Source organism: Macadamia integrifolia, chromosome 3 (genome assembly GCF_013358625.1).
Source record: "Macadamia integrifolia cultivar HAES 741 chromosome 3, SCU_Mint_v3, whole genome shotgun sequence".
Lineage (NCBI taxonomy): Eukaryota > Viridiplantae > Streptophyta > Magnoliopsida > Proteales > Proteaceae > Macadamia > Macadamia integrifolia.
The window spans coordinates 23,821,144-23,847,504 of record NC_056559.1 but is presented as its reverse complement, the minus strand read 5'-3'; the positions used below and the strand labels follow the sequence as shown (position 1 = coordinate 23,847,504).

The following is a 26,361-nucleotide window of genomic DNA, read 5'->3' as shown; positions in this document are numbered from 1 at the left end:
ATGATTCCATATTTCCAATGTAGTTTAATAAAATAAACTCCATTTTGGACCACAAGATTACCTCATCAGGAAGATGGCGTCAAAGGATTAGGATTATAAAATGTATCAGTGACACACAGGATAAGAAGACCTATATAAAGCTAGGAGAAACTGAAGAAAGAAGGTGGTGAAGGGATTCCCTAAAATCTTCTCTTTCTGTTTCCCCTGGTGGGGTCCGGTTGTGAGGGAAGAGAGAGGACCAGCTGACCCGGGGAGACTCGGGTGCCTCTGTGACAGAAGCCTTTTGAATCTTCTCTTTCGATCTCATTCCGTCTTCGAAATGGCGAACTTGAAGACGGATTCTCCTCTCTCTCGTCGAATCGTGCATGCGTTTTTGGATTTCTTGAAGTCTGGTTCGTTTCTCTCGCATTTTATCGCTTCATTTTCACTTTCTTCTGTTCTCTTTTAAAAAGAAGTTATCTTCTTTGTTTATGAACTAATTGTTATGTGTTTGGTTCTACTCTGATGTATTGTAGCTTGAATTCATGTTGGAATTGTCGTCATTCTCTCTGAATTCAGTTTGTAATGCTTCTGGTGTCTGTCTGGTTTGTTTTTGGGTTGAACTTTTCTGGGAGTTAATGGATTGTATCTTAGTTTTATAGGTTCTGGAGATCGGGTTCTATCATGCATCGAGTGAAAAGTTGAATTTTTATGTGTAGAAGTATTAGGGATTTTTGGTTGAATTCTATTATCTTATCTGCCCTCTCCTCATTTTTATGAACTGATCACTGTTTATTCGGTTCTATTTTGATGTTTTTAGCTTTATTTCTTGTTGGAAATTGTCATCATTCTCTCTTAATTCAGTTTCTGATGTTTCTTGTTTGTTTTTTGGTTTCTAATGGTTGAGCTTTTCAGGGATTTAATTTATCACATTTTGAATTGTAACTAATTTTTTTGAGGTTATGGAGATCATTATTTATAATAAATTGAGGGAAAACATTGGTCGTTTTTCTTTATATAAGTGGGGTTTTTTTTTTGGGGGGGGGGGGTGGTGGAGGGAGGTTACATAAGTATTAGTATCTAGTCTGGTTGAATTCAATTGTCGGATTTTCTTTCTGTTGTTCTTGATGAACTGATCACTTAATAGTTGGTCTTATTGTGATGTTTTTTTAGCTTGATTTCTGTTCCAAATTGTCATCATTCACTCTGAGTTCAGTTTGTAATGCTTCTTGTATGTCCCTTGTTTTCTGATGGTATTTTACTTTTTTGAGGCTTTGGAGATCAGCATCTCTGATGCATTGAGGGAAAAGGCTCATCTTCTTCTGTTTAGAAGTGCTGCTTTTCTGTTGATTTCAAATTTAGTGTGTACCTTTCTTCACCATGTTGCTATTTTTCCAACAAAGAAACCAACAACTCTGGAATGTGAAAATTGACTGTGGATGAGTGTATGGTTTCTCTCTTATATGTTGGATGACATGGCCTTGCTAGCTTTTCACATCATTATTGTGACTTACATTCAGGAGAGAAATTGGGGAATTTCAAGATACAACCTGCACCATGCCTAAAATTTGTTAGACAATTAACTGGCTCTGTGGTGCTGGATTCATCTGCCTTCACAGAGTTCAAGAAAGTGGGTTGGTCAGACTTGAGAACCTATCATTTGGGATTGTGACTCCAGTGATAACTGTATCAATATGTTTGCTGTAAGAGACTTGCTCTCCTCCTATATGTGCAATTTTGGGTTACAAAATAATAAAACTCATTCTTTAAAATAAATAGTTGCAACATTTGCACTAAATATTCATAAGGCTTAAATAAAACAGCACTATCTGTCCTATTTTCTGTTATCAATGATTGGTCCAGGGATTATGTGCATTTTGGTGTACAAGAATCTATTCTTTGATCCCAGTTATGTATTACTTACTGAAGCTGCTGCTGAGATATAAAATTCCTCTTTTATATATTCTTTCCTCTTCAACAGTTGAACCTACTCCTGGTGTTGATGTTGAAGCACTTGAGGTTGCTAGGGAGTGTTTGGAGGAGGCTTTTAAGGTCAATCAATCTTCTGTTGATGATCGGATGGAACCCGGTTTTTTGATTACTTTATTCCATTCACTGGATAAAAAGAAACATGTTACTGAATCAGATCTGGGTCATGGAGCATTTTCATTGGACACACCAAGTACATCGTCATCACAGATTACTGTTGATGGAAGTACTGCAGATGCATTAAAATCACAGGTTGTTTATCCTCTGACCAACTTTATATGGTTTTTTGTCACCTTTATTTCTGATGTTATCGGACCATTATTTTGGTGATGCACTTCTAAATTGTCATGCCATTCTGTTTCTTTCTAATTCTGTGCCTTACTTGATTTATGTTTTGTTGATCTAGTGTTAAGCTAATTGGCTACAGCATGCTCTAAAAGAGATGTTTGTTAGCATAATTGTCAATTTGCATTTAAGCATTCTCTTAAAACTAGCTGTAAAAATAAAAGAGAAAGTAAAGTAGAAGGTTTTGTGATTCTGTTCTAAAGTGGATTCCATTTTCCTCTTGCTTGAAATGGCTTTTAGGACCGTTCATGACTGTTGCTGTTTGATATATTAGGGGTCGTTTCTTTTGTTAGAAAAATGAAGAACAGAAAAGGAGAGGAAAGTTGTTTACTATATTCATATGCTAATACGTTTAGATGGGAAACTAAGAGGAGCCTCTTCAATTTGATGATAATTGCTTCATTTTTTTTCCCCTTATATTATGAGATTTCTGAGCTGAAACAAATTTTTATGAAACTAAAACGGAAAAATATGAACTCTTTGAAACTATTTAAAATCTAGTACAGCAGTTGATTGGTCCACTATATTTACACTCTAGAGTTCCAGGCTGATGCCAATCTGATCCTTGACATTCTGTGGTGGGGTTGATGAAGTAATTTTTATACAGAACTCTTAAAGTTTTTATTTTAGGAATTACGATCATGAAATAGTGTAATCATTTATGATGATGTTTTAATCTTGTTACATTCTTTTGGGTAATTTTCCTTCTTTCTTTCTTTCTTTTCGTGCACAAATGTTATAAGGAGAATGCATCTTTTCTAGAACTTATCCTTCAAACACTTTGGATATGAGCTAAACTTCCCCACATGTAATAAGAGGTGATCACAACTTCTATGAAAGTTCTCCTCAGACTGTACATGGTTGTAGAAGTTTCCATGTTTCTTAATTTTCAGAGAAATTATTATTTATGTTATGGAGCTAAGGAAGAACAAGGGCAACCTTGGACATATTTATCTGCTACATGGCAGATTGACGACTTAATTTTATGGATACAAATCTAGAAATTAACTTTAGACAACAATTAGATGGTTTGAAAAAGAAAAAAGTGGATTTAATGTATGGTGGGTTTGAGCTTAGCCACAAGATTTGATCATGCCTCATCCACATGGACCCCTATTTCTTTATTTAACCAAGGTTCGAGATTTCGGTTTCAATTGAAACTCTGCATGTTTTGGCTGGCCATTTCGTTTGGCCATTTTGGTGGTCAAATGGCCGTATTTTGGCTCGAAACTTTAGGCAAAACCTAATTAAGCATTCAACATATTGGAACCTAAAACCTAATTAAGCATTCAACATATTGGAACCCACATTGTTAAAAAGCACACCCCAGTGGTAGTTTGGTTTTGTACCCTAGGTTGACAAATATAGCATATTCTACACATAATTTAGTATTTAAGCACACAAAATTAAATGAAAGCAGTTAAAAATAAGCATAAGGAATGAAAAAAACATCATTTAATATTACACATTGTCAAAGTGTTAAAAATATAAGTGTACAAGTGTTACAAGTAGTCAAGTACAAGTGTACAACCGAGGTTAAAACACCACTATGGCCCTATGAAAACCATTCCTCCAACTCTGTCAGTACCAGAGTTCTGGGAAGGTTCAAAACCTTGGGCAAAAAGGGTATATCTCTAAGTTTGAAAAGGGGTATCTCTCTAAGTTTGAGTTTGTATCTTATACAAATCTTGCTTAAATGGAGCAAATCATCGCTGTATATGCATTGTAGTAGTCCCCAACACTTCGTTCCACCAAGAAATGTCGGTGATTTAGCCAAAAATATCAAGTCCTAAAGTTTTTATTTTTCTGGAATTTCCCCTGTAATAGGTGAAACCCCTTGAAACTCTTGAAATTTCAACCCTTTTCGATCAAAGCAGTGCTTTTATATATACCGTTTGTAGTGCAACTGAGTCAGAACCGAAATTTTGGCGAAATGCCAAAATTTTCAGTTGAAGTTGGAACCCTGCATTCCTACTGAGTCGCACCAGTCTCGTTTCAACCTTCATAGATACTGAAATATTTTGTGAAATCTCGGTGGTTTTGACCAAGATTAGAACTATGTATTTAACTGCTTGGAATACAAGAGGAAAACTTTCAATAGATGGTGGGCCATACGATTTCAGTGGCGCAAAAAATTTGACATGTTGGTAATCCAATGGCACCCTAGTTATCTGATGGTGGGATTGGCTAACAAAGTCAGCATTGCAGAAATAGCATTCCGTTTTAGCGCACTCCTTGCCTTGATGAAAAGTTATCATCCCGACTGGTTTTAATGTTAATCTTCTGACCCTAGCAGTTCTCTCTTTTCTTTTTCTCCCCTTCTAGGATGATCAATCATGTTTTCAGTTGATAAGAGGGCTTTCTGATTGTATGAATTTGATTTTCTTGATGACTCTGGAGTTGGTTTATGCAGTCTTAACTCTTAGTTTTGACTTTGCTTCATGTTGAACTCCTTAATTCAGAGTGAGAGTTGGACTGGAGAACAATCTTCAGGTATGATTTGTTCTTTCATATCACTTTGTTCTAGCTTGAGCTATTTTTGACTTCATATGTTGTCAATGTAATATTATGCTCACTGATTATATTTTAATAACTAATCAGGGATGGTTTCTGTACACCAGTGGGTGTAGACTGGGTATATTTACCCCAGCACCCAAAGTTATGCCATGTGGAAAATTGGATAAGCTGGAATTTTCTAGACAAGTAGAGCCGAAGGGCTCCTTCTCACATGTCAAGTTTCAAACTTTCAATCCAAACGGAGTTTGCCAAGTGGTAAAATGAAGCATTGAAAAATTCAGGACTATCCTTGAAAATTTGAAGTGTGGGAAGAGGGTGCATGGATAGACATGGGAAGCTATGCTATTACATGGGAGAGTATATGATTAAATTCAAGTCTTAAATTTGATGTGTGGTTCTGCCAATTTTCACCATTACCTAGATATCCATGTAGTTGAAATTGCCACATCACCTTCCAAGTGGCAAAAAATTGGTGTTGGAATAGAGATACCCTCTACACCCATTAGTGTGGAGAAAATTTTCACTATCTAATTTTCTTGATGCAAGAAAAGAATGATCACATTCTTTGTTGAGCAATGCAAGAACGAAGAAAGGCCAGAAGCTTGCCATGGTCTTGTTAAAGACTACCTTTAATATGAGATTTGAGACACTGCCTTGAAAGCGAATGCCTCCTTTTTCAGTATTTCTCATTTTTAAGATCAATAAACCCATCTTCCTGAGGATCTTCATGATCCTGTTCCCTTGGGCCCAGCAAGCCTTTTCACCTTCATGCCCCTTTTCTAATTGAATTACCATTATACTGGTCCCATGTGGGTGATGCTCTCCAATATCAACACTACATTGAAAAGAAGAAAAATAAAATGCAAAAGAGAAAGGAGATCATAGCATTGGTTTCTTACTATTGAAACTCAAACTATTTTCCTGTTCCCCATGCATTTGAAATTCCTGTTGGCCAAAATGTTTATACTTGATATATTCCATATGGGGGTAGCATCATTATCACTATTATCATTTCTATGTAGTTTTCTTTGATGCTTATGTTGTTGTAATGGGTTTTAACAAAGAAATGTAATTGGCAGGGGTGTCCAAAGATAATCTTTTTGGACAATTCATTAGTGCGCTTGAAAAAATCAACTTTTTAAAGAACGCACCTGATGGGGACGATGACCAGGTCCACCTGGATAAAGTATCAAATTTGTTTCATGGTGCTCTTCAGGTATTATTATTTATAACATTATTAGTCTCTTTTCCTGGTTGTCCATGCACTTCTTTGTTTTAAAAAAATGTAATTCTGTTCCCAAGTTTGTAAACATTTATATAGAAATTTGGTGTTTTTTTTTGAAATCAGAGGAGATTGTCTAGTTCATGCGGCAACCTTCAGCCATCAAAAAGAAGAAAACTATTAATCTTTGCGATGCGTAGTTTGTATTTAATTAATATTCTCCACATTATCTATTATCTAGTTGTGTAAGAATGAAAGTTTTTCAAGCATGCGTCAAAGTAATACAAACTACACATCGCAGAGATGGCACAACACCTGGTCCAACAGTTCATGAAAAAATAAATCTCATGAAATCCGTCGGCTTTGAACCTGGGACATCAAAGACGATATGGCCGAACTCTAACCACCACTTCCACTAGCCTTTTCTTTCATTAGTGAAGTATATATTTTGGGGAGGGGTACTTTGGTCAGTGGAGAACTTTTTGGCCATCGAATTCTCCCAACCACGTCTGGTAGGCGGAGCTGAAAAACTTTCTCCTTTGTGGTAAACCTATCTTTCCTTTTTTGGGCGATACAGATTGAATGGTCGGACCACAGGCCACCACGACAAAATAGTCTGACATCTAGTCTAGTTTTAAAAGATTTGGTAAAGACTCTTTCCAATGTGACATAGTCTCCCTAATTTTGGTATCTAGTAGAGTTAGTTGTCAAGGCGTCGCCTAGGCGTTCAGGCGGCCTAGTTGTGGTCTAGGCAATTGTCGCCATAGTGCACACACAACAATTATTTCGACTATTGCCTTAGTGCAATACACAACACTTATTTATGTCAAATATCATTTTAGTAAATACCCCCTATATGAATCTAATAAAAATAGTTTAAAAACTAAATTAAAAAATGATTAAAAAGTCAAACCCCCCATTCCAAGAACAAAAATTGATTTTGTTTTGGTAGGGGCAATTTTCATCTTTCAAATGCTTAAGTTTTTCTCAATTCTGAAAATTTCATAAATCTTATCATGGTAAAACATTGTTAAAAACCAAAAGTTTGGTAAAATAATCTTTTGTTTTGATGTCCAGAAAATTATTTTTCATTCAGGAAATTTTAACAGCATTTGCGCACTTTAAAATAAGTTTGAACGGAACATAACTTTGTCATTACGACTTAGACTTAAGTAATCTTAGACTTATTGAAAAGCTGGTTTTGTGCTCTACATAATTCAAAAAGCTTATGTAAAAATAAAATCGTTTGACCTGTCAAACTTATTAGAGAATAAAAACATTTCTCTAAATATTGATCTATTTTGGGTAGGTAGGGAGGGAAGTAGGTAACAGCCAAGAGACTCGAACTTGAGACCTCCTGGTGAATATGGGTTTTTTGCACACCACAGCTCACCAACCGCACTAGGCAATTGTTGTTAATATTGATTTTTTATGTGACTTAATGTTGATTTTTGATCACTTGATGTGGCTTAATGTTAATTTTTTATGTTATAAGGTATGTGTAGCATGCTAACTAATGTTATAAAAGAGGAGAAATAAAAAATAACACTTGGGTGCCTTGTGACGCCTAAGTGGGCGCTAATATAGACCAATTGTAGAGGTAATCAATCCCAATTTATAACAATAACAAGCTCCAACAACTCACAGAACTTAGGATCAGATCACAGCCATATTTAATCAACCCCAATCTGGGAAATTTAGGGTTAAGAGGGAAATCTTGTAACTCACAAACCAGACCCATATAGGGCTGTAATGTTGGTCGAAGGTACACCCCTTCAAATAGTAGCTCAAGAAACAGTAGCTGAGGTAGACTTTAGTTTGCAGAAATGTGAATCTTATTGAAATTAGGCCAAAAGTGGAGAAATCTGATAACTTACTAAGCTGGCCTCAGCATGGTCTGTAAGACTGGTCGAGTGGGGCTTTTATTAGTCCCAATAATGTCCCAAAAGCTCGACCTGATTGGAGGACTGAAACCTCAAATCTGGGAATTCTTGAAGTAGGGCAGATTTTGGGTGATTTCCCAGAACTCAAGGCAGAAACCTCTGGACTGCTGTGGATCAAGTGTAGTCCTGGAGGTGTTCCATAAGTTTTCAAAACATGAGCTTCAGAACCTGCAGGGTCTGAAAGATAAGTGAAGTCAATGGCTGCCCAGAAAAATAACCTCCACTGCTGTTGCAGGCTTTATACCAGTAGCAGAACTTTGAAACTGAATAACAACCTTGAAAGAAAAATGAAGAAACAAAGGGGAAAAGTATGCTGTCGGTTCAGGCCTCTGATCCTCCCCCTGGGCCTCTGACCTTCTCAAGTGTCTTGGCATCTCACCCTTTCAATTTGACTCTCTCAGCCATGAAGAAACTCTTCAATTTCATGAAAAAAACTCTTGGTTAAAAATTACAATCGATGGAGGGTTTTATTTATAGCTTTGGCCAAGTTTTGCAAATAGAAAGTCCTACTTTAAGAACCAAGAACTGAAATAGAAACTACTGAGTAAGACAAAAACTACCAACTAAATTACTATGCTTGCTTATGGTAAATTAGAAGAAGAAAAGGTAAAAGAGAGAAGAGAGATGGTTGTAACCTTTGGGGGTCACAACCTTGTGTTGACCCACTTCATTTGATATACACAATAAAACATAACCCTACTAGGGGCACAAGAGGAAATACACCAACCACACAATAAAGGGAGACAAAAGGACATAAAAGCCCAAGGGGAGAATCTTGATAGCGCTAATCAAAATTCTCTCCCTCGTCCTCACTCGGTATCTTCTAACACACCCCCTCAAGCTAGATATTAGATGTCAATAATGTGATGTAGATAAGTCACTTGGGCTTATTTTATTTCAAATAAGCCTTGGATTGTGTTGTGTTATATATGTGTTGGGCCTTTGATCCCATAGGTTTTCTTTGAAATTGGCCACTTTAATGGGCCTAAAATATGGGTAGAAGATAGAAACACAGGATTTAATTAATTAGTTTAGTTAGTTGCTATTTAATTCAATAAAGGCCCATTAGACCATTGGTCAGTTGTAAAGTCCTATATGGACTATTAGTTAGTTAGTCCTACTCTATGTTGGAGTCGTAAAGTCAAGTCCTAGTCCTATTTTGAATTCCTAGTTGTGGTAGGAGTGTCTAGTCCTATTGGGAAACTAGCTCCTAGTTGTAGTAGGAGTGTCTAGTCCTATTGGGAAACTAGCTCCTAGTTGTAGTAGGAGTGTCTAGTCCTATTGGGAAACTAGCTCCTAGTAGTAGTTTGATTGTTATTTTGCCCTCTATAAATAGAGAAGCCTATGTACTTATAATTCTAGATTTGAATGAATGAATGAATTATTGAGTGATTACTTTTTAGCTAAAAAAATTGTTATTGAGAGGTGAGATGCCTAAACCTTTGAGGGGTGTGATACCCAAAACCTGAGGGGTGAGATACCCATTCATTTATTCTCTTTCACCCTTCTCAACCCTCCATCGATTCTTCTTTTTCTATTTTTATTTTCTGTTTATTGTTCTTAAAAGCTCAGACCTGTTGAAGCATATAAAATCAGAATCAGCCAGCCAAAGAGTTCTTATTCTTAAAGCCAATCAACCCTCATTCCTGCCCAAGTTTGAGATATGATCTGCAGATCCTTTGGAGGACTGGTTCTATACTCTAAGAAGATCAATTGATCCTCTCTTGAAGGTTATCTGAAGAAGATAAGTTGTTATTCCTGTAGAATTCTTCACACTCTCTCCTAGGTCTGAAAATCAAGAAAGCGCATAACTCCATAACCAGCCGTCAGAAGCCCTTCATATTTGGGGGTTTTTGTACCCTCCTTAGGGACTATCTACACCCAAAAGTACAGCTCAATCAGACTCACAGACCTGGCCGCACCTTTCTCTCTCCAGCTCTATAGAAGGTCTCTCTCTCTCCTATCGGGTTGGGTTTTGGGCTGGTTTTGCTCCTATATGGGTATTGTATCCTTGGGGGTTTATTTGATGGTATTATTTCTTTGTTTCTTACTCGTATTTGTATTGTTTGGGGTTATAAATTGCGGAGTTAGTTACTTGTAATCTATTCCTGCATTAGAATCCCTATCTTATTACAAATATAATCAACTCGACCACTCACAAGAGACTTAGTAAAAACACCTGCAAGTTGTTCTCCCATTTGAACATGCCTCTTAGAGATAACCCCTTGTTGTGGCTTCTCCTGAATGAAGTGACAATCTACCTCAATGTATTGTGCTCTCTCATGGAATATTGGATTTGATTCAATATGAATAGCAGCTTGGTTATCACACCACAACTGCATAGAGGAAGTGCACTCAAACCCAAGTTCCATCAACAACTACTTTACCCATATCAATTCACAAGTGACATGTGCCATGGCATGATAGTTAGACTCTGCACTAGATCGAAACACGACAACCTACTTTTTACTCTTCCATGACACAAGGTTTCCACTAACAAAAGTACAGTACCTAGTGGTTGACTGCCTAACAACTCCATGCCCATGATTAGAGTATAACAGGCCACAACCTAAAGCCTTCTTGAGATACCTCAGAATACAAACAATAGCCTCCCAATGGGATGTACGTGGAGATAAAAGAAACTGACTCGACACTGATAGAGAAGGCAATGTCAGGTCGAGTCATAGTCAGATAATTCAACTTTCCTACCAACCATCGACACTTCTCAGGATCATCTAAAAGATCACTATCAACTGTAAGTTTTACATTGGGATCCATAGGAGTATCCAGAGGCTTGGACCCCAACATCCCAATCTCTGTAAGTAAATCCAAAACATATTTCCTCTGAGAAAGAGAAATACCTTTCCTTGACTGAGCAACTTTAATACCTAAAAAGTATTTTAACCTTCTTAGATCCTTAGTTTGAAATTTCCATTGTCGGTGACCTTCAAGTACTGGATACCCTCAACATCATCTCCCGTGATTACAATATCATCAACATACACAACAAGGAATATCCTTCTCACATCAGATTAGAGTATAACAGGCCACAACCTGAAGCCTTCTTGAGATACCTCAGAATACAAACAATAGCCTCCCAATGGGATGTACATGGAGATAAAAGAAACTGACTCGACACTGATAGAGAAGGCAATGTTAGGTCGAGTCATAGTCAGATAATTCAACTTTCCTACCAGCCGTCGACACTTCTCAGGATCATCTAAAAGATCACTATCAACTGTAAGTTTTACGTTGGGATCCATAGGAGTATCCAGAGGCTTGGACCCCAACATCCCAATCTCTGTAAGTAAATCCAAAACATATTTCCTCTGAGAAAGAGAAATACCTTTCCTTGACTGAGCAACTTTAATACCTAAAAAGTATTTTAACCTTCTTAGATCCTTAGTTTGAAATTTCCAATGTCGGTGACCTTCAAGTATTGGATACCCCAACATCATCTCACGTGATTACAATATCATCAACATACACAACAAGGAATATCCTTCTCACATCAGATTTCCTATAGAAAACCACGTGATCACTGTCACATCTCAACTGTCCAAACTCAAGAACCACATCAATAAATCTACTAGCCACACCCAAGGAGACTGCTAGAAACCATACTAGGATTTCTTAAAATTGCACACCATCCCAGATTCTCCATAAGCAATAAACATGGAGGTTGCTCCATATAAACTTCCTCATAGAGATCACCATGAAGAAACATATTCTTTACATCAAGCTGATAAAACGACCAATGATGAGAAGCTACAAAAGATATCAAAATATGAACAGAGGTAAGTTTGGCAACAGGAGAGAAAGTCAACTTTGTAAACCTGTGCACTTACCCTTTGGCAACTAACCGTACCTTCAACCGAGCAAGAGAACGATCAAGGTTGACCTTAACCACATACATCCAATGGCAACCAATAGCAGACATCAAGATCCCACATCTAATTTTCTTCCAAGGCCAATAGTTCTTCCTCTATAGCTATCTTCCAACTAGTACTAGACAACGCCTCTGCAAAAGACTTAGGAATAGGATGGCTAGAAACAATAGAAAGACAAGAAAGAAAAGAATGTGGTAAATTAGAATAGGAAACAAAATTAGAAATAGGATGTTGGGTGCAAACCCTAACACCCTTATGCTGAGCAATGGGAATATCAAGATCATAAATAAGGATACCTAACTCAGGATCTATAGACGAAGACAATGGAGTAGGCACTATAGAAGTAGGGGGTGCTGGATCTTCCCAACAACGATGAGCATGGTTGTCATTGCGTCGCCTAGGCGGCAATTTGGCGTCGTGACGAAAATACTGGGGGCATGGCAGTGGATTTATGGGAGTCACAAATGGTGGCCGCCATGGTCGTATAGGCATCGCCATGGATGCCATTGCACGCCTGATATACTAATCAATCGCTTTTTTGTATTGGTTTATTTTTTTTACTTGTTAACAATGTTGAATATTCTCTTGTATTTTTATTGGTAGGCGAAATAGAAAAGAGAACAAAACCCAGTTGACTAGTTGTCTCAACTCTCAATTTCTCAAATTGAAGAATGAATAGTGAAGCCTCGAAGCCTTCCGCCTGTGAGAGACTTCCTTCTTCTCTGGCAGTGAATCCTCGAAGCCTTCCGCCAACGAGTGACGTCCTTCTCCTTCTCCAGCAACGAACCCTCGAATCCTTCCGCCTGTGAGTGGCGTCCTTCTCCTTCTCCGACAGCAAGACCAGGGTAAGGACCTGCGACGTCTTTCCTCCCCTGCCACGTTCTAGTTCTCTTCTCTCCTTCTCCCCTTGTCTCCTCTTTCTTCGTCTTCTGCTTCTTATTTCTCTGCTTCTCTTTCTCCTTCTTCTGCTTCAGTTCTTCTCCTTCTCTGTTCCTTCTTCTCTTCTTCTCTCCTTCTCTCCTTCTATGTCTTCTGCTTCTGATTCTTCTTCTTCTCTGCTTCTCTTTCACCTTCTTCAGTTCTTCTCCTTCTCTGTTCCTTCTTCTCATCTTCTCTCCTTCTCAGTTCTCTCCTTCTTCGTCTTCTGCTGCTGAATTCTGATTCTTCTTCTTCTTTAGTTCTTCACCTTCTCTGTTCCTTCTTCTCATCTTCTCTCCTTCTCAGTTCTCTCCTTCTTCGTCTTCTGCTTCTGAATTCTGATTATTCTTCTTCTTCTCTACTTCTCTGCTTCTCTGCTTCTGTTTCTCCTTCTTCTTCTTCAGTTCTTCTCCTTCTCTGTTCCTTCTTCTATGTTTCATAACAGCATAAATAGAAATACAGAATTAGTAAATGTTAATATGTTATTGCCTTATTGGTTAACTAATAATTTTATATACTCTGTTTTATAAAGTGTATCATTGGTTAACTAATAATCTTATATACTTTGTTTTATAAAGTGTTTATATCTTTACAACTTGTGTACTTAATGTTAATGTTACTGGTTAACATACTCTGTTACTCTGTTTTATAAATTATAACTTGAATACTTGATGTTAATGTTATTGGTTAACACTTAACATATTTTGTTACTCTGTTTTGTAAATTGTAGGATAGTAGGAGTTCATAATGGATGGTACTATTGGTGGTAGTAGCATACTAAATAACTTTAGAAAATAGGAAAAATAAAAAATGACACATGGTCGATTTGAACGCCATGACAAATCTATAACGGGCGATTCATCGCCAAATCGATTAGCCACCCCATCCACCGCCTTGGATCGATTTGATGTCGTGACAACTATGACGATGAGTATAGACCTGAATAATTGGTGGAGTTGGTGGGGCTGTAATAGTTGGAACCTGTGAAACTGAGTGATGAACAATATAAATGGGAAGATCATCATCCAACTCAGTCATAAAAAATGACTCATCTGGATAAGAGGTGGACTCAAAGAAAGATACATCAACAGTAACAAAATATTTTTGCGAATCAGGGTAGTAGCATTTATATCTTTTTGTAGTACTAGAGTAAGCTGGAAAAAAACATTTAAGAGCTCTAGGATCCAACTTGGATAACCCTGAACGATGATGACAAATAAAACAAACACAACCAAAAACACATGGAGGGAGAAAAACAATGGATCAAAAGAAAATAACAAAGAATGAGGAATACCGCCACGTAATACGGAGGAAGGCCTGTGATTAATAAGATAGTATGTGATCAAAACAACATTAGGCCAAAAATGCTTGGCCACCTTAATTTCAAACATAAGGGACCAAGTAACTTCCATCAAATGTCTGTTCTTCCTTTCAACAACACCTTTTGGTTGAGGGGTGTCTAAACAGGAAGACTGATGAACTATACCATGCTCAATCATAAACTTAGAAAATGGATCAGAAAAATGTTCTTTGGCATTATCACCACGTAAGATTTTAATAGACAAGCCAAACTGAGTCTGAATTTCAGTAACAAAGGCACAGATAATGGAAAACAACTCAGAACAATGTTTCATTCAATAAATCTAAGTAACAATTGGAATATTCATCAACAAAATACTTAAAACCCAACTTAGATGTAACAATACAAGGACCCCATACATCAGAAAGAACCAGACAAAAGGATGTGTAGACCGTTTATTGACTCGAGTGAGATAGCTTACACGATGAAGCTTCCCAAACTGATAAGATAATCCTCCTATTGCATGTTTGAGTATTCTCATCCCCCATTAGGTTCACAGTCATTTGGGTCATCTGTCTTTTTAAGGTCTATAGAAGCTTGATCTTTGTTTTAGGTCTCTTTCTAGTTTAGAATGGAGTCTTATCAGTTTGCGAGACTATATCATGTAAGCTATTCCCCTCGAGTCAATAAACGGTCTACGCACCCTTTTGCTTTGGTTCACTCGGATGTATGGGATCCTTGTCATGTTACATCCAAGTTAGGTTTAAAATATTTCATTGCTTTTGTTGATGACTATTCCAGAGTTACCTGAATTTAATTAATGAAAAATTGTTCTCAGTTGTTTTCCATCTTTTGTGCCTTTGTTGCTGAAGTTCAAAACCAGTTTAATGTGGCCATTAAGGTTTTACATGGTTAAAATGCAAAAGAATATTTTTTTTTTGTTCTTTTTCTCAGTTCATGGTTGATCGTGAAATGATTTATCAGTTTTCCTGTTTAGAATCTCCTCAACAAATGGAGTTGCTGGAAGGAAGAATCAACATTTGATGGAGGTTGCTCGGTCCCTCCTCTTTGAAATGAAGATGGCCAAACATTTTGGGTTGATTGTGTTGTGACTCCTTATTATCTTATTAATCATATGCCTTCTTTTGTTCTGCGTGGTGGTATTTCTCATTCTTTATTGTTTCCTTCTGACCCGCTTTTTGTTCTTTCACCTCGTGTTTTTGGTTATGTTTGTTTTGTTCGTGATCATCGTCCAGGTTTGTTAAAGTTGGATCCTAGAGTCCTTAAGTGTCTCTTTTTGGGTTACTCACGTACCCAAAAGGGGTACAAATGTTATTCTCCTGTCCTACAGAAATATTTTGTTACTGCTGATGTATCCTTCTTTGAGTCCACATCCTACCCGGATGAGTCGTTTGTTTTGTCTGAGCTGGATGATGATCTCCCACTTTATATTGTTCATCATTCTATTCCACAGGTTGTCATAGAATAGAGTTGCCACCACCTCCCCCTCCACAAATTGTTCAGCAGGTTTATACTCGTCGTCCTAGGGAAGCACCAACACCTCCTGTCTCTATGGTACCTATCTCATTGTCTTTGTGTACGGATCCTACTCCAGGTATTCCTCTAGCTGATCTAGATCTTCCTATTGCACAACATAAGGTTGTTAGGAGTTGTACCCAACATCCTATTTCTAACTTTGTCTTATTTTGGTTTGTCGTCGTCTTTTCATTCTTGTCTTTCGACTATTTCTTGTCATCCTGTTCCTAACTATTGCAGAGGCATTATCTAGTCCTGGTTGGAGGACAATTATGGAAAGAGAACTGCTCGCTTTGGAGGAAAATCATACTTGGGATCTGTATTGATGCCTAAGGGTAAGTCAGTTGTTGGTTGTCATTGGGTTTATGTGGTTAAGGTTAATCCTGATGATTCTCTTGCTTGTTGAAGGCTTGGCTAGTTGCGAACGGGTATGCCCAGGTTTATGGTGTTGACTATCTGGATTCCTTTTCTCCTATTGCTAAGTTGGCTTTTGTTCGTCTATTGATATCTCTTGCAGCTCTGGCTCATTAGTTGTTGTATCAGCTTGATGTGATAACTGCTTTTCTTCACGGTGATTTGCATGAGGAAGTATATATGGAGCAACCTCTGAGGTTAGTTGCTTAGGGGGAGTCTGGTATGGTGTGCAAGCTTAAAAAGTCCTTGTACTATTTGAAACAGTCTACTCGGACATGGTTTGGTAGGTTCACTGATGTGGTTTGTGATTTTGAGCTATCAAGGTGTGACAGTAATTATTCGGTGTTCTATCGGAAGTTTGGTATAAGGAGGATATTTCTGGTTGTGTATATGGAGCAATCTCCAAGGTTTGTTGCTTAGGGGGAGTCTGGTATGGTGTGCAAGCTTGAGAAGTTCTTGTACGATTTGAAACAATCTCCTTGGACATGGATTGGTAGGTTCACTAATGTGGTTTGTGATTTTGGGCTATCAAGGTGTAACAATGATCATTCGGTGTTCTATCGGAAGTCTGGTGTAGGGAGGATATTTCTAGTTGTGTATGTTGATAACATTGTCATTACTGGAGATGAGGTTGAAGGAATCCAAAGTTTGAAAGACATTTACAGAAACATTTTCAAACTAAGGATCTAGGAAGGTTGAAGTACTTTTTGGGTATTGAAGTTGTCCAATTAAGGAAGGGAATTTTGCTTTCTCAAAGAAAGTATGTTTTGGATTTGCTTACAGAGACTGGTATGTTAGGAACCAAACCTCTTGATACTCCGATGGATCTAAATGTGAAATTTACAGTTGAAGGAGATTATGTGTTAGAAGATCCTGAGAAGTATCGAAGATGGTGGGAAAACTGAATTATTTGACTGTGACAAGCATAATCTCGATTCTTTCCCTCCCCCTCACTTGATATCTTCTAACACTAATCAAGAAAGACATTAAAATAGAAACTAAACTAACTACTTCATTCTTTGTCTAACATGAAGAACCAAAAAAGAAACAAATAACTAATTAGATTCTAACTACAGCAGAGATCAAATGGACATTTCTTTCTTGCTGCCCAAGAAAGAATTAAAATAGAAAAAATCTTCTCCTTTGCTAAACTGAACCAGAACTGGGTCTTTGTGCAGCCTGATCTACATCAGGTGCCTTGTCGCCTAAGCGCTTAGACACCCCTCCACCGCCTTAGGTTGCCTTGTCGCCTTGACAACTGTGGAATCTTGTATAGGGATCAGTGCCTGTAACCTTTGGAGTTATGGCATAGGCGTTGTGTTTCTCACTAAATGGAAATACATAATGGAGAAGATCGTAGGCACCCATTAAAGGAAGATGATTGGAAATGGCCAGTTGAAAATGTTACCCAAGGCTTTGACATCAGTGAAGTAGCTAAAGAAGAGTCAACAGCAAAAGCTAGCCCAGTGCTTTCAGGTGTTATGGCTCTTTTGCCTGACAGAGCCGTCACAGAGGTAGTTACGTGAAGGCTAATTTTGTTGGTCAATGTTATCATGAATGCATCTGTCAGTCATGGTGATCTTGGGGATATCAATGTTCTAGCAAATCAATGGTAGTTTCCAGAAATCAACATGTTGAACTCTAAAAGGAGAAGGTGTTATAGGGGCTAAGAGGTTATAGGGTGTGGCAGAGGCAGAACTCAAAGGGGAAAGACCACAGCTCACTAAGTTTTATCAGTGATGTCTCACATATGTTGGTCACCCTTCAAGTTTTCGTATTTTCCCTTGTTTATGAGCGTTGCCTTCTTATCAAATTCTCAGAAGATGCTTGATGCTGGTCTTATATGGGATTTGGGTTTGGTGTTACTGAGCAGGCTTTTAAGTGGGGTATTTGTTCTGGTCTAGCCTGCATTGGAAGGAATAACACTACTTGGCTGGTGGGTGGTACTTGTGCGTTTTCTTCCATGGGGCTTTGGCATGTCGCAAAGGATTTCCTCTTCTTTTGCAGAATGCTGCTCTGTTCGAGTTGTCCATATATCTTATACACCTGCCTCTAATAAATTATTATTGCTCATATGAATATAATATTCTTATAGCAAATAATTCTACTTGGTCAGCTTTTCAGAAGAATTCCATGTCGAGTGGGCTGAATAGATTTTCGTCTTCTGAAATCCTGGAATTTCATTTGTTTACATTCATACAATTGTCCTTGAGGCTCTTTGGGAGCCTACCTGTGATCTAACTTCTCAAATTTGGTGGCTTATCCTCTTGCCTCATTTCCTTGAAAGTTATTGTAAATGTTTTTGTAGACCTTTATTTTTCGTGAAATTGGTGGCTATTTTCTGGATCTCTTTTCGGTTTGAATGGAGACCAAGGGCTGTTTTTTGGAGTTGGGGTGCTGCAAGGGAAGTTTCATCTTACTTAAACATTATACTATATTAATTTCTTCGGTGCATCCTTGAAAGACTGTGTTTCTCATTCTGTTACCAATATAACTAGTTTGAACCCTACCAGCGGCCAAGGTTCCATATGAGTTAGAATGCCTCAAAATTATTAGCATATGCTTGTCTTTGCCACTTGAACAGTCAGAAAATAATTTGCTAGTCCAGAGAATAATTTATTATGGAGAGTGGAGACTGATTAAAATTATGTGGTACATTAGGTCATCTTAACTGTACCAAAGTCATCCTTTGTTTTTAAGCCTTCACAGTATCTTTGCTGCATTATGAATGAAAGATGCAATCTCCTTTCTCAAGATCAAATATTATCCACTGATGCACCAAGTACTGGTCTTTAATTTTGTTTGAAAATATCAAACTTCAATCTTTTTTTTGTTGGTGTTTCCCTATTCTTTCTATACTTATATAACCTTCGTGCAAGTTGCTTGACAAGAATCAGTATCATATCAGGAAATCGAAGTGTCTGGATGCCAGACAATAAATCAGAAGAATCTTGCTGAGATGCTCAAAACCCAAGGTAAAGCTTATATGTGCATTCCAATAGATGAGTTTCCAATGGCTTGCTTTTGTTCTGCTAAGTTTCATTTTCTATTTTACTTTCTTGAAATAGAATATATCAATGATTGTCCATTATATATTACTTGATATTACATACTGTGTTAAAAGTTTTCAATTGGATCTATGTGAATAGTCAGAACTATCTTTGATGGACCGACTTTAACAGATCAGCCTATCTGTACACTTATGCATCATTAAAATATTTGGTCCCATTTGTTCTGTTGGTTCATGTAGCATGATGTCTGAGAAACATACATTACTTATATTCATATCGATTAGATTTTACTGTGTAAATATTTCTTTCCTTCCAGGAAATAGGGCCATGCAGTCCAAGTTGTACTCGGATGCCGTTGAGTTGTATACTTGTGCCATTGCAGTTTGTGGGAACAATGCTGTGTATTACTGTAACAGGTATGATCTTTGGCTAACTTGAACGTTGATAAAATAATTTTATCCTGTTATGATGGAGCTCTGGTAGTGTTGAACTCTAAAGGAAACATCATGACATGGAAAATCACTGTCACGTTAAAAAAGGGCTTACCCAGTACACGACGCTCCTGCCACAGTGGGGTCTGGGGAGGGTCATAATGTACACAACCTGATGCAGGGCCGGTGGGCCCCAAGAGATCCCAACCGGTTGGTTGTGGGCCCACTTAAGAACTTAAGCAATTTAGGCCTAAGATCAAGTGGCAAAACAGTAAATTTGCTGATGTTTACAATTGAGTGGCAATCCTGTAAATAGATTGAAATTCATAAGGTGGGATGGCACTTTTGTAATTAACCAGAAGTTTCTAATAAGGAGTGGCAGAATTGTAAATCTAAGAAACTTCCAATTAGAAGTAGCAAAGTAGCATAGATGGGTTTAAAGGGTATTCTGGGAAACAAAGTTAAAATAAGGGCACAAGGTATTAAAGACTAAGGGAGGGGGTATTATGGGAAAAACAGAATATAAGGGCTAAAAGTAAACCCACGATTCTTTATTTTTGGGGGTTGTCTTCAACCTCCAGCCAAGAAGATGGTGGCGGAAGACCTGAAGGGGTTTCAGGTGGGAGAACACTCTCAATATGGATCAGATGAGGCTGAAACTTCAGGGAGAGATTCAGCAGTCATAGAGCTCTTGATTGCAAGCAACCATAAGGTCAGACGACCAGTGAAAGCAAGATCTGGGACTGCTGAAACAGATCTGGGCGATGGTGCACAGACCAGATTTGTTCATGACTTCAAATCTCACTGTAGGGGCTTCAACAAAGGTCAGGCTTCTGGGGTTTCAATCGCCCAAGGGAGGGGAACTTTCGAACAAATCTTTAGCTTTATCAGGTCTCACACAAGGGATATCAGTGAACTTGTGTAACGCTGTAACTTTCGCCAGAAACAGAATAATCCCTGAGAAAGAGAAAATACAGCAGGAAAGTGAAGAAGGAGAAGAAGAGGAAGTAGAGAGAGGGGAGGGGAGGAGACCTCACAGAAGAAGGAAGAAAGGGGGGAGATAGAGAAGAAGAAGAAGACAACCACGCAGGGGGGGGGGGGGAGTTTCACAATCACTTATTTCTTTATTTGTCAGCTAATCTTCCCATGAATTACATGTCTAATTTATAATAAAATAAAATTAAAACTTTCTAATTAAAATCAAAGACTAAGATAGAAATAAAACCTCCTACACCTAGGCTAACATAATTAGAAGCAAATAAGGACTCAAATAGGAAACAAATATTCTCAAATAAAAATAAAATCCTAGAATATTCTATTAAACTTGGAACCCAAATTGGATCTAGGTCTTGGTCCGGGTTCTGGAGCGGGTTTGGGTCAATCCATCGGAGCACTGCATCACAACCTTACCCCCGGTTCGTGGAGAAACCGTTTCCTGACTCGAACCCGTGACCACTAGGTAGCAATGGAGCAACCTTACCCTGAAATCTCTGTCATGTTGATACTGTTAATTGGAGTAATCTTAGGGTTTTTTTTTGCTTCATACTTGTTTCTAGTGACCATTTATTTCATTATATTTCCTTTAGATAGACCCATTGTTTATCATACTTGATGATTTCTGACAAGTTAATGACAATCAGTAAATCAATAAATATCTAGTTGCATTTATAGAATCTTTACTAACATATGGGGGCTTTAGATTATTAGAATGATATGTTGTTTTTGAGCCCATATTCAACCTTTTCTACCTCCACATGAGGTTATATTCTTTTTTGTAGTTGCAGGTCTGGATTTTCTGCACCCCGCTTGCAAATCTTAAACATGCAAATTGCCATGTGCAATAAGGCTACAGCACATCATACTAAAACGAATAATTGTACTTATTCTTTTTTCATTTTTCCCTTTTATGTGTAGATTGTCCAAATTGAGGCTGGGGTGTCTCAAATGTCTCAACTGTTTCTATAAAAGTTGGTTAACTTATCGGAACTAACATGGAAACTCTAAGGTAATACTTTGAATAATAAAAGAATCTGGGATCCGTTTGGTAAAGGGAGACACTAGTAATTATTATACCACTTTTTCTATCAATTTGAAATTTAAAATGTTGCTGAGAGAAGAGACTCCGAAAATATGCATAAAGGATCATAATGGTTGAGGGTCAAAGATGTATGACATGAAGGTTCAGGGGTTGCTTTATCTTTAGTGACTTTTTTATTTTATCTTCATAAGTCATCTTCTTTGATGTGTGTGACTTTTATAGGGGATAGGCAGAAGGGGCTTTTTATTAAACTTTCTTTTTTTATCTCACGCAAGGGGTGGTGGGTGGAGGTGTTGGCGGCCAAAAGGATGTGAATTCAGAGTTGCATAGCTCGTAGCCTCGTTGCAGTTGTCATTCTTATAGATGAAACATGACTCAAATCTTCATTCATGTTCTATGAACCTATGACTGCAAGCTCAACTACCTACCTAATTTCCATATTAAAATGTGCCATGTGCACACAGAGAAACCAGTGTATGTAATACTGGTCTAAGAAACGAAAAAAATAGTACCAAAACAGAATCGAATCTCAGGAGAATAAAATTACAGATTAGGAAGAAAGTAATGAGACAAAATCAGATGGTCAGATTAGATTAGAACTCATGTCGAGTTCTATTTTTAAGGTAGGGAACCCACGAAAGTCTCAAATCAATCCAATGGGTGGATCTGAAATTATGGATCAATCCTAGTGATACTAGGAGAAGGGTATGTTAGTCAAATAAAAAATCAGATTATCAATCAGGAAACAGAATTATAATACTCAATCAAAAAGTGAACAGCAGATTCAGATAAGATTCTCTAAACAGTCCAAATATCTGCCACGTGACGGATTGCATGGGCCCCAAATTTTGTGGACAAGTAGACTCCAAGGCCCCTGTCACATGTCAAGTCTTGGCCCAAAAAGTTCGCTAAGTGGAAAAATACGTCTGACTACAGGAGGGTACATACTCATATGTGGACGGCTAAAAAAATATTAGGATTAATGTTAATACACTGGAGGGTATTGATTAGGTTCGAAATTTGATACGTTGCTAATCCATACCTAGACCTGTCTATCCAAGGGTCAGAATTCCCCACTTCATCCAGCCACATGGCTCAAAATAGTTGACCGTTATGAAAAGCTTATCATAACAGGGCCGTGAAATTGAAATGACCCGAAATGGGGAATGACATTTTCAAGTTTCTCCATTTGTGGGAAATCTGATTTTTCTTGTTTGTAGCTCATCATCTAAATTATTATATGTTAGCATATATTAGCTCATGCCTTCTTTTCAACCTTTTATGTACAGATGTTATTGTCTTTTTCAGCCTAATCAATATCTCCATTTAAGATTTAGTTTCCATGTTCATAAATCCTATTATTTAATTTTATTTAAGTTATGGCCCATTAGTAGTTTAATATTAATGCATGGTTATCAGGGCAGCCGCTTACACAGAGATCCAAAAATATACTGAAGCAATCAGAGATTGTCTAAAATCCATTGAAATTGACCAAAATTACATCAAGGCATACAGTCGTCTTGGCCTGGCTTACTATGCACAAGGGAATTACAGGGATGCTATCAACAAAGGATTTAAGAAAGGTTAGTATGAAATTATAACAGTAACAATAAGGATGTAGAGTGATAAATACAAATTCTCATTCTATTGCTAATTAAAAGAAATTAATAAAATAAATAAGGGACGGAGGGAATTTAATTCATAGTTGTCAAGGCGTCAAGCGACCCAAGGTAGTGTAGGAGTGCCTAGGCAACAAGGTGGCCCAATTCCCTCCCCCCCCCCGGTCTTTCTATCCTATGAATATACATATCTAGTATAGTAATGATGTACAATATATGAATGCTTATATCATCCATCAGAAAAGCAACAAAACTTTCACCAACAAGGAAACAAGTAAATCAAACAGATGGCACAAATAAAATAAGAAAAACCATAGGTTCAATTTGTACCAATACACGGAAGAAAATTTTAAACCAACATCAAAGTTCTATCATTCTTCCTTTAAAAAATATATATTTTTGGGTGGAGGGAGAGACAAACTTAATTTAGGAAAAGATGATGGGGGAGGAAACCACAACTGGCTAGCCAGGCATTGGCTGAGAAATGGTATATTCAACCACTACCTGCATCTCCAGTGTGGGAAAAGCCTTGCCAAGGTGAAGGCTAGTCTATTTATTCAACCTGCTAGGACCCCATCAAATGCGTTAAGGTAAGCTGGAATAATGTACTAGGCAGTGGATAGGCCATTGTTCAGCCAACTGGTTTCGTGTTGATAGGCCAGTGGATAAAGTATAATCTTAAAAAGAAGACCTGGAAACTACCACTGTAATCCAATTATCTATTGAGTGTGAGAAGTATACAATTTGTATTTCTTACTGCTGTGTTAAATTTGGAATCTAGAAAATTCTTAGTATTACTACTTGATTTTAGCTTCTGATCGCGTACATATGTAAAACTAAATTAATGCTTCAGCACTCATCACGAAATTTAAAAAATATTATCTCATTTGGGTCTCACCTAGACAATAACTTGCATTAGGAAGTTGAAAATCCTAGAAACTTTAACTACACTAATCTTTCTCATGTCTTCCTGATTCTTTGAACAGTAGTAATACTCGAGGAGAAAGTAATGAAGGCTACTTTATTTTGTTTTAATAGTTGATGAAGTTGTATAGGGCGGCAGAAAGCATGTTTTCCAAGTGAATAGTGCATTACTAAGAGAAAGTGTGACTAGGAAATCATTAGAGGTGGTGGTATTGAGGTGTCCAACCTAAAAGCTTAAGCTCTTAGGTAGAGAGGCCCAACTCTAATATGAACTCAGGTCGCATATGAAGTCATCCAAGGTCATAGAGTCAGTTAATGTGGGATTATTCCCGACAATCTAACTCATGTGTTGCCCACTTGCTTTGGGTGGCGATACACATGGCACATGCGGTCCCTTCTTGTCTGGCCATACACATATCTTTAATGATGGGCCTGGTGCTCCGGTACCATCTGGAAGTGTCTAACCCAAAGCTTAGGCTGTTAGGTGTATGAATCATCCAAGGTCCCAGAGTTGGCCAATGTGCGATTATTCACAATTGGTGGAACTCCCACCTCTTGGTTTTGAGGCAATAATGACTTTATTACATCCCATTGTCCACATATTGTAATTGTTAACATCTGATATTTCTATTTTTTCATTTTTACAAATGTAAAATTGCAGATTGAACTCTGTTCCTAATTTAAGATATCATTTATGCAGCCTTACAGCTGGATCCAGATAATGAATCCATCAAAGAAAATATCCGGGTATGATCATGCCTGCCCTTTCCTAATACCATCTCATTATTGATGTGTTTACTGCTAATGCAACTGCCAGTAATTGGTATTTGTACCATCCTTCCTGCTTCTGGTGCTTTAATTGATTAGGATGATAATGTTTCTGTTAAAAAATTCAGTCTTCATTGTTTGCAATATCTAATAATAGGTGGCCGAACAAAAATTGAAGGAAGAGATGCAAGGGACATATCATGAGCAGGTATTTGGTTTTCTAATTTCTTATCCTTTCAACATATGGTGATCTTGTTTTGACCCATGGACAGACACTTGCTGTAGTTGCTGTAGTCATGCTTATGGGTATTCAGTCCTTTTTTTCAATTATTTGATAGGTAGGCCCCCAGGAGAGTTGAACCCATGACTTCTTAATTGACAGAGGAGACTAAGTTGTACTTTCCAAATAGCAGAACCTGGTTATTGTAAATCAATGTTTTAAAACTGGGTTGGAAATTAGGTCTTTCTTAATGGGCAGTTGTCCAAGTGTTCTCATGATCAAAGGGAAGGTACCAATCTATGGACCTACTGTCCATCTAAGAATTTATCTAAGAATTTCTGTAGATGAATGGTAGTTGACATCCCGACTATCCAAAATATTACTGGTATTGAGTGCCCAACAGAAAAACTGGTACTTATTTATTTAGGAATTATCTTATCAAAAAAATAGCTTTACTTAGGAATTGGAAAATTGTATCTTTGCGAGAGCATGCATTAGTGTTTGACATGAATCCTTCTACTCAATGTCATCCTTTGTAGGTGACTTCTGTTGTTGCACAAATAGTTTGGTTATCTTGCAAAGTAGACATCATGCACAAACCTCATTGGTAATAATGATAGATTTTTTCCTTTTTTATGCAGGCTGCCGGTTCAACATGGCATTTTCAGCAGGGCTCATGGAACCACGGCCCACCACCACCTGATCACCAAGAGCCAGTAAACCGTGGGCCACCTCCGACTTTCACAGCTCCGGCTTTTAATCCTGCTGATTTGGCAAGCATGCTTTTGAACCTAGCTGCGACTTCATACCAGGAGCAAAGCCAACAGGCCCAAAACAATCCCCATGATGGCAGTGACAGGGAGGACCAGGAAGGGATGGATGAGCCAGAAATAACGATAGATGGGAACATTACTCTGAATTTTGGAGAGGAATTACCTGAGGAGTTATCAGGGGCCTGGAGAAATGTCATGGATGTATTATCAGGAGCAACAAGACATGATCATACACAAGGCAACATGAACAATGGTTCAGCACCAAACTGATACATTACAATACAGAATTATGCACTGTGCAGAAATATATAGACCATCCTATACTTTCAATTGTTTATATCCCTACCCCCTTGTTTTAATAGTCAATATTTTTAGGGCTAAACTTTCTGTTGATATAGAGGTTGTACCTTACGTTTTGATACACTTATTAACAATATTATTCCACTAGGATTGTGTTTGGTTGTGCTGGACAGCGCTGGACTTCTGGTGTACCCCACCAGCTGAGTGTGATGCTGCCCATCAAA

The 26,361-nt window shown here is 37.8% G+C and overlaps 1 protein-coding gene across 1 annotated transcript; it reads left to right on the top strand.

The window, feature by feature from the left end:
• Positions 1-158: 158 nt before the first annotated feature.
• LOC122074000 (small glutamine-rich tetratricopeptide repeat-containing protein-like) lies at positions 159-26,284 on the top strand. Its single transcript, XM_042638762.1, has 10 exons — positions 159-392; positions 1,961-2,220; positions 4,776-4,806; positions 5,910-6,046; positions 18,962-19,028; positions 19,381-19,480; positions 22,953-23,116; positions 24,777-24,823; positions 25,002-25,052; positions 25,706-26,284. The coding sequence occupies exons 1-10, from the start codon at positions 320-322 to the stop codon at positions 26,105-26,107; spliced, it is 1,332 nt and encodes a 443-aa protein (XP_042494696.1). The 5' UTR covers positions 159-319; the 3' UTR covers positions 26,108-26,284.
• Positions 26,285-26,361: the final 77 nt, after the last annotated feature.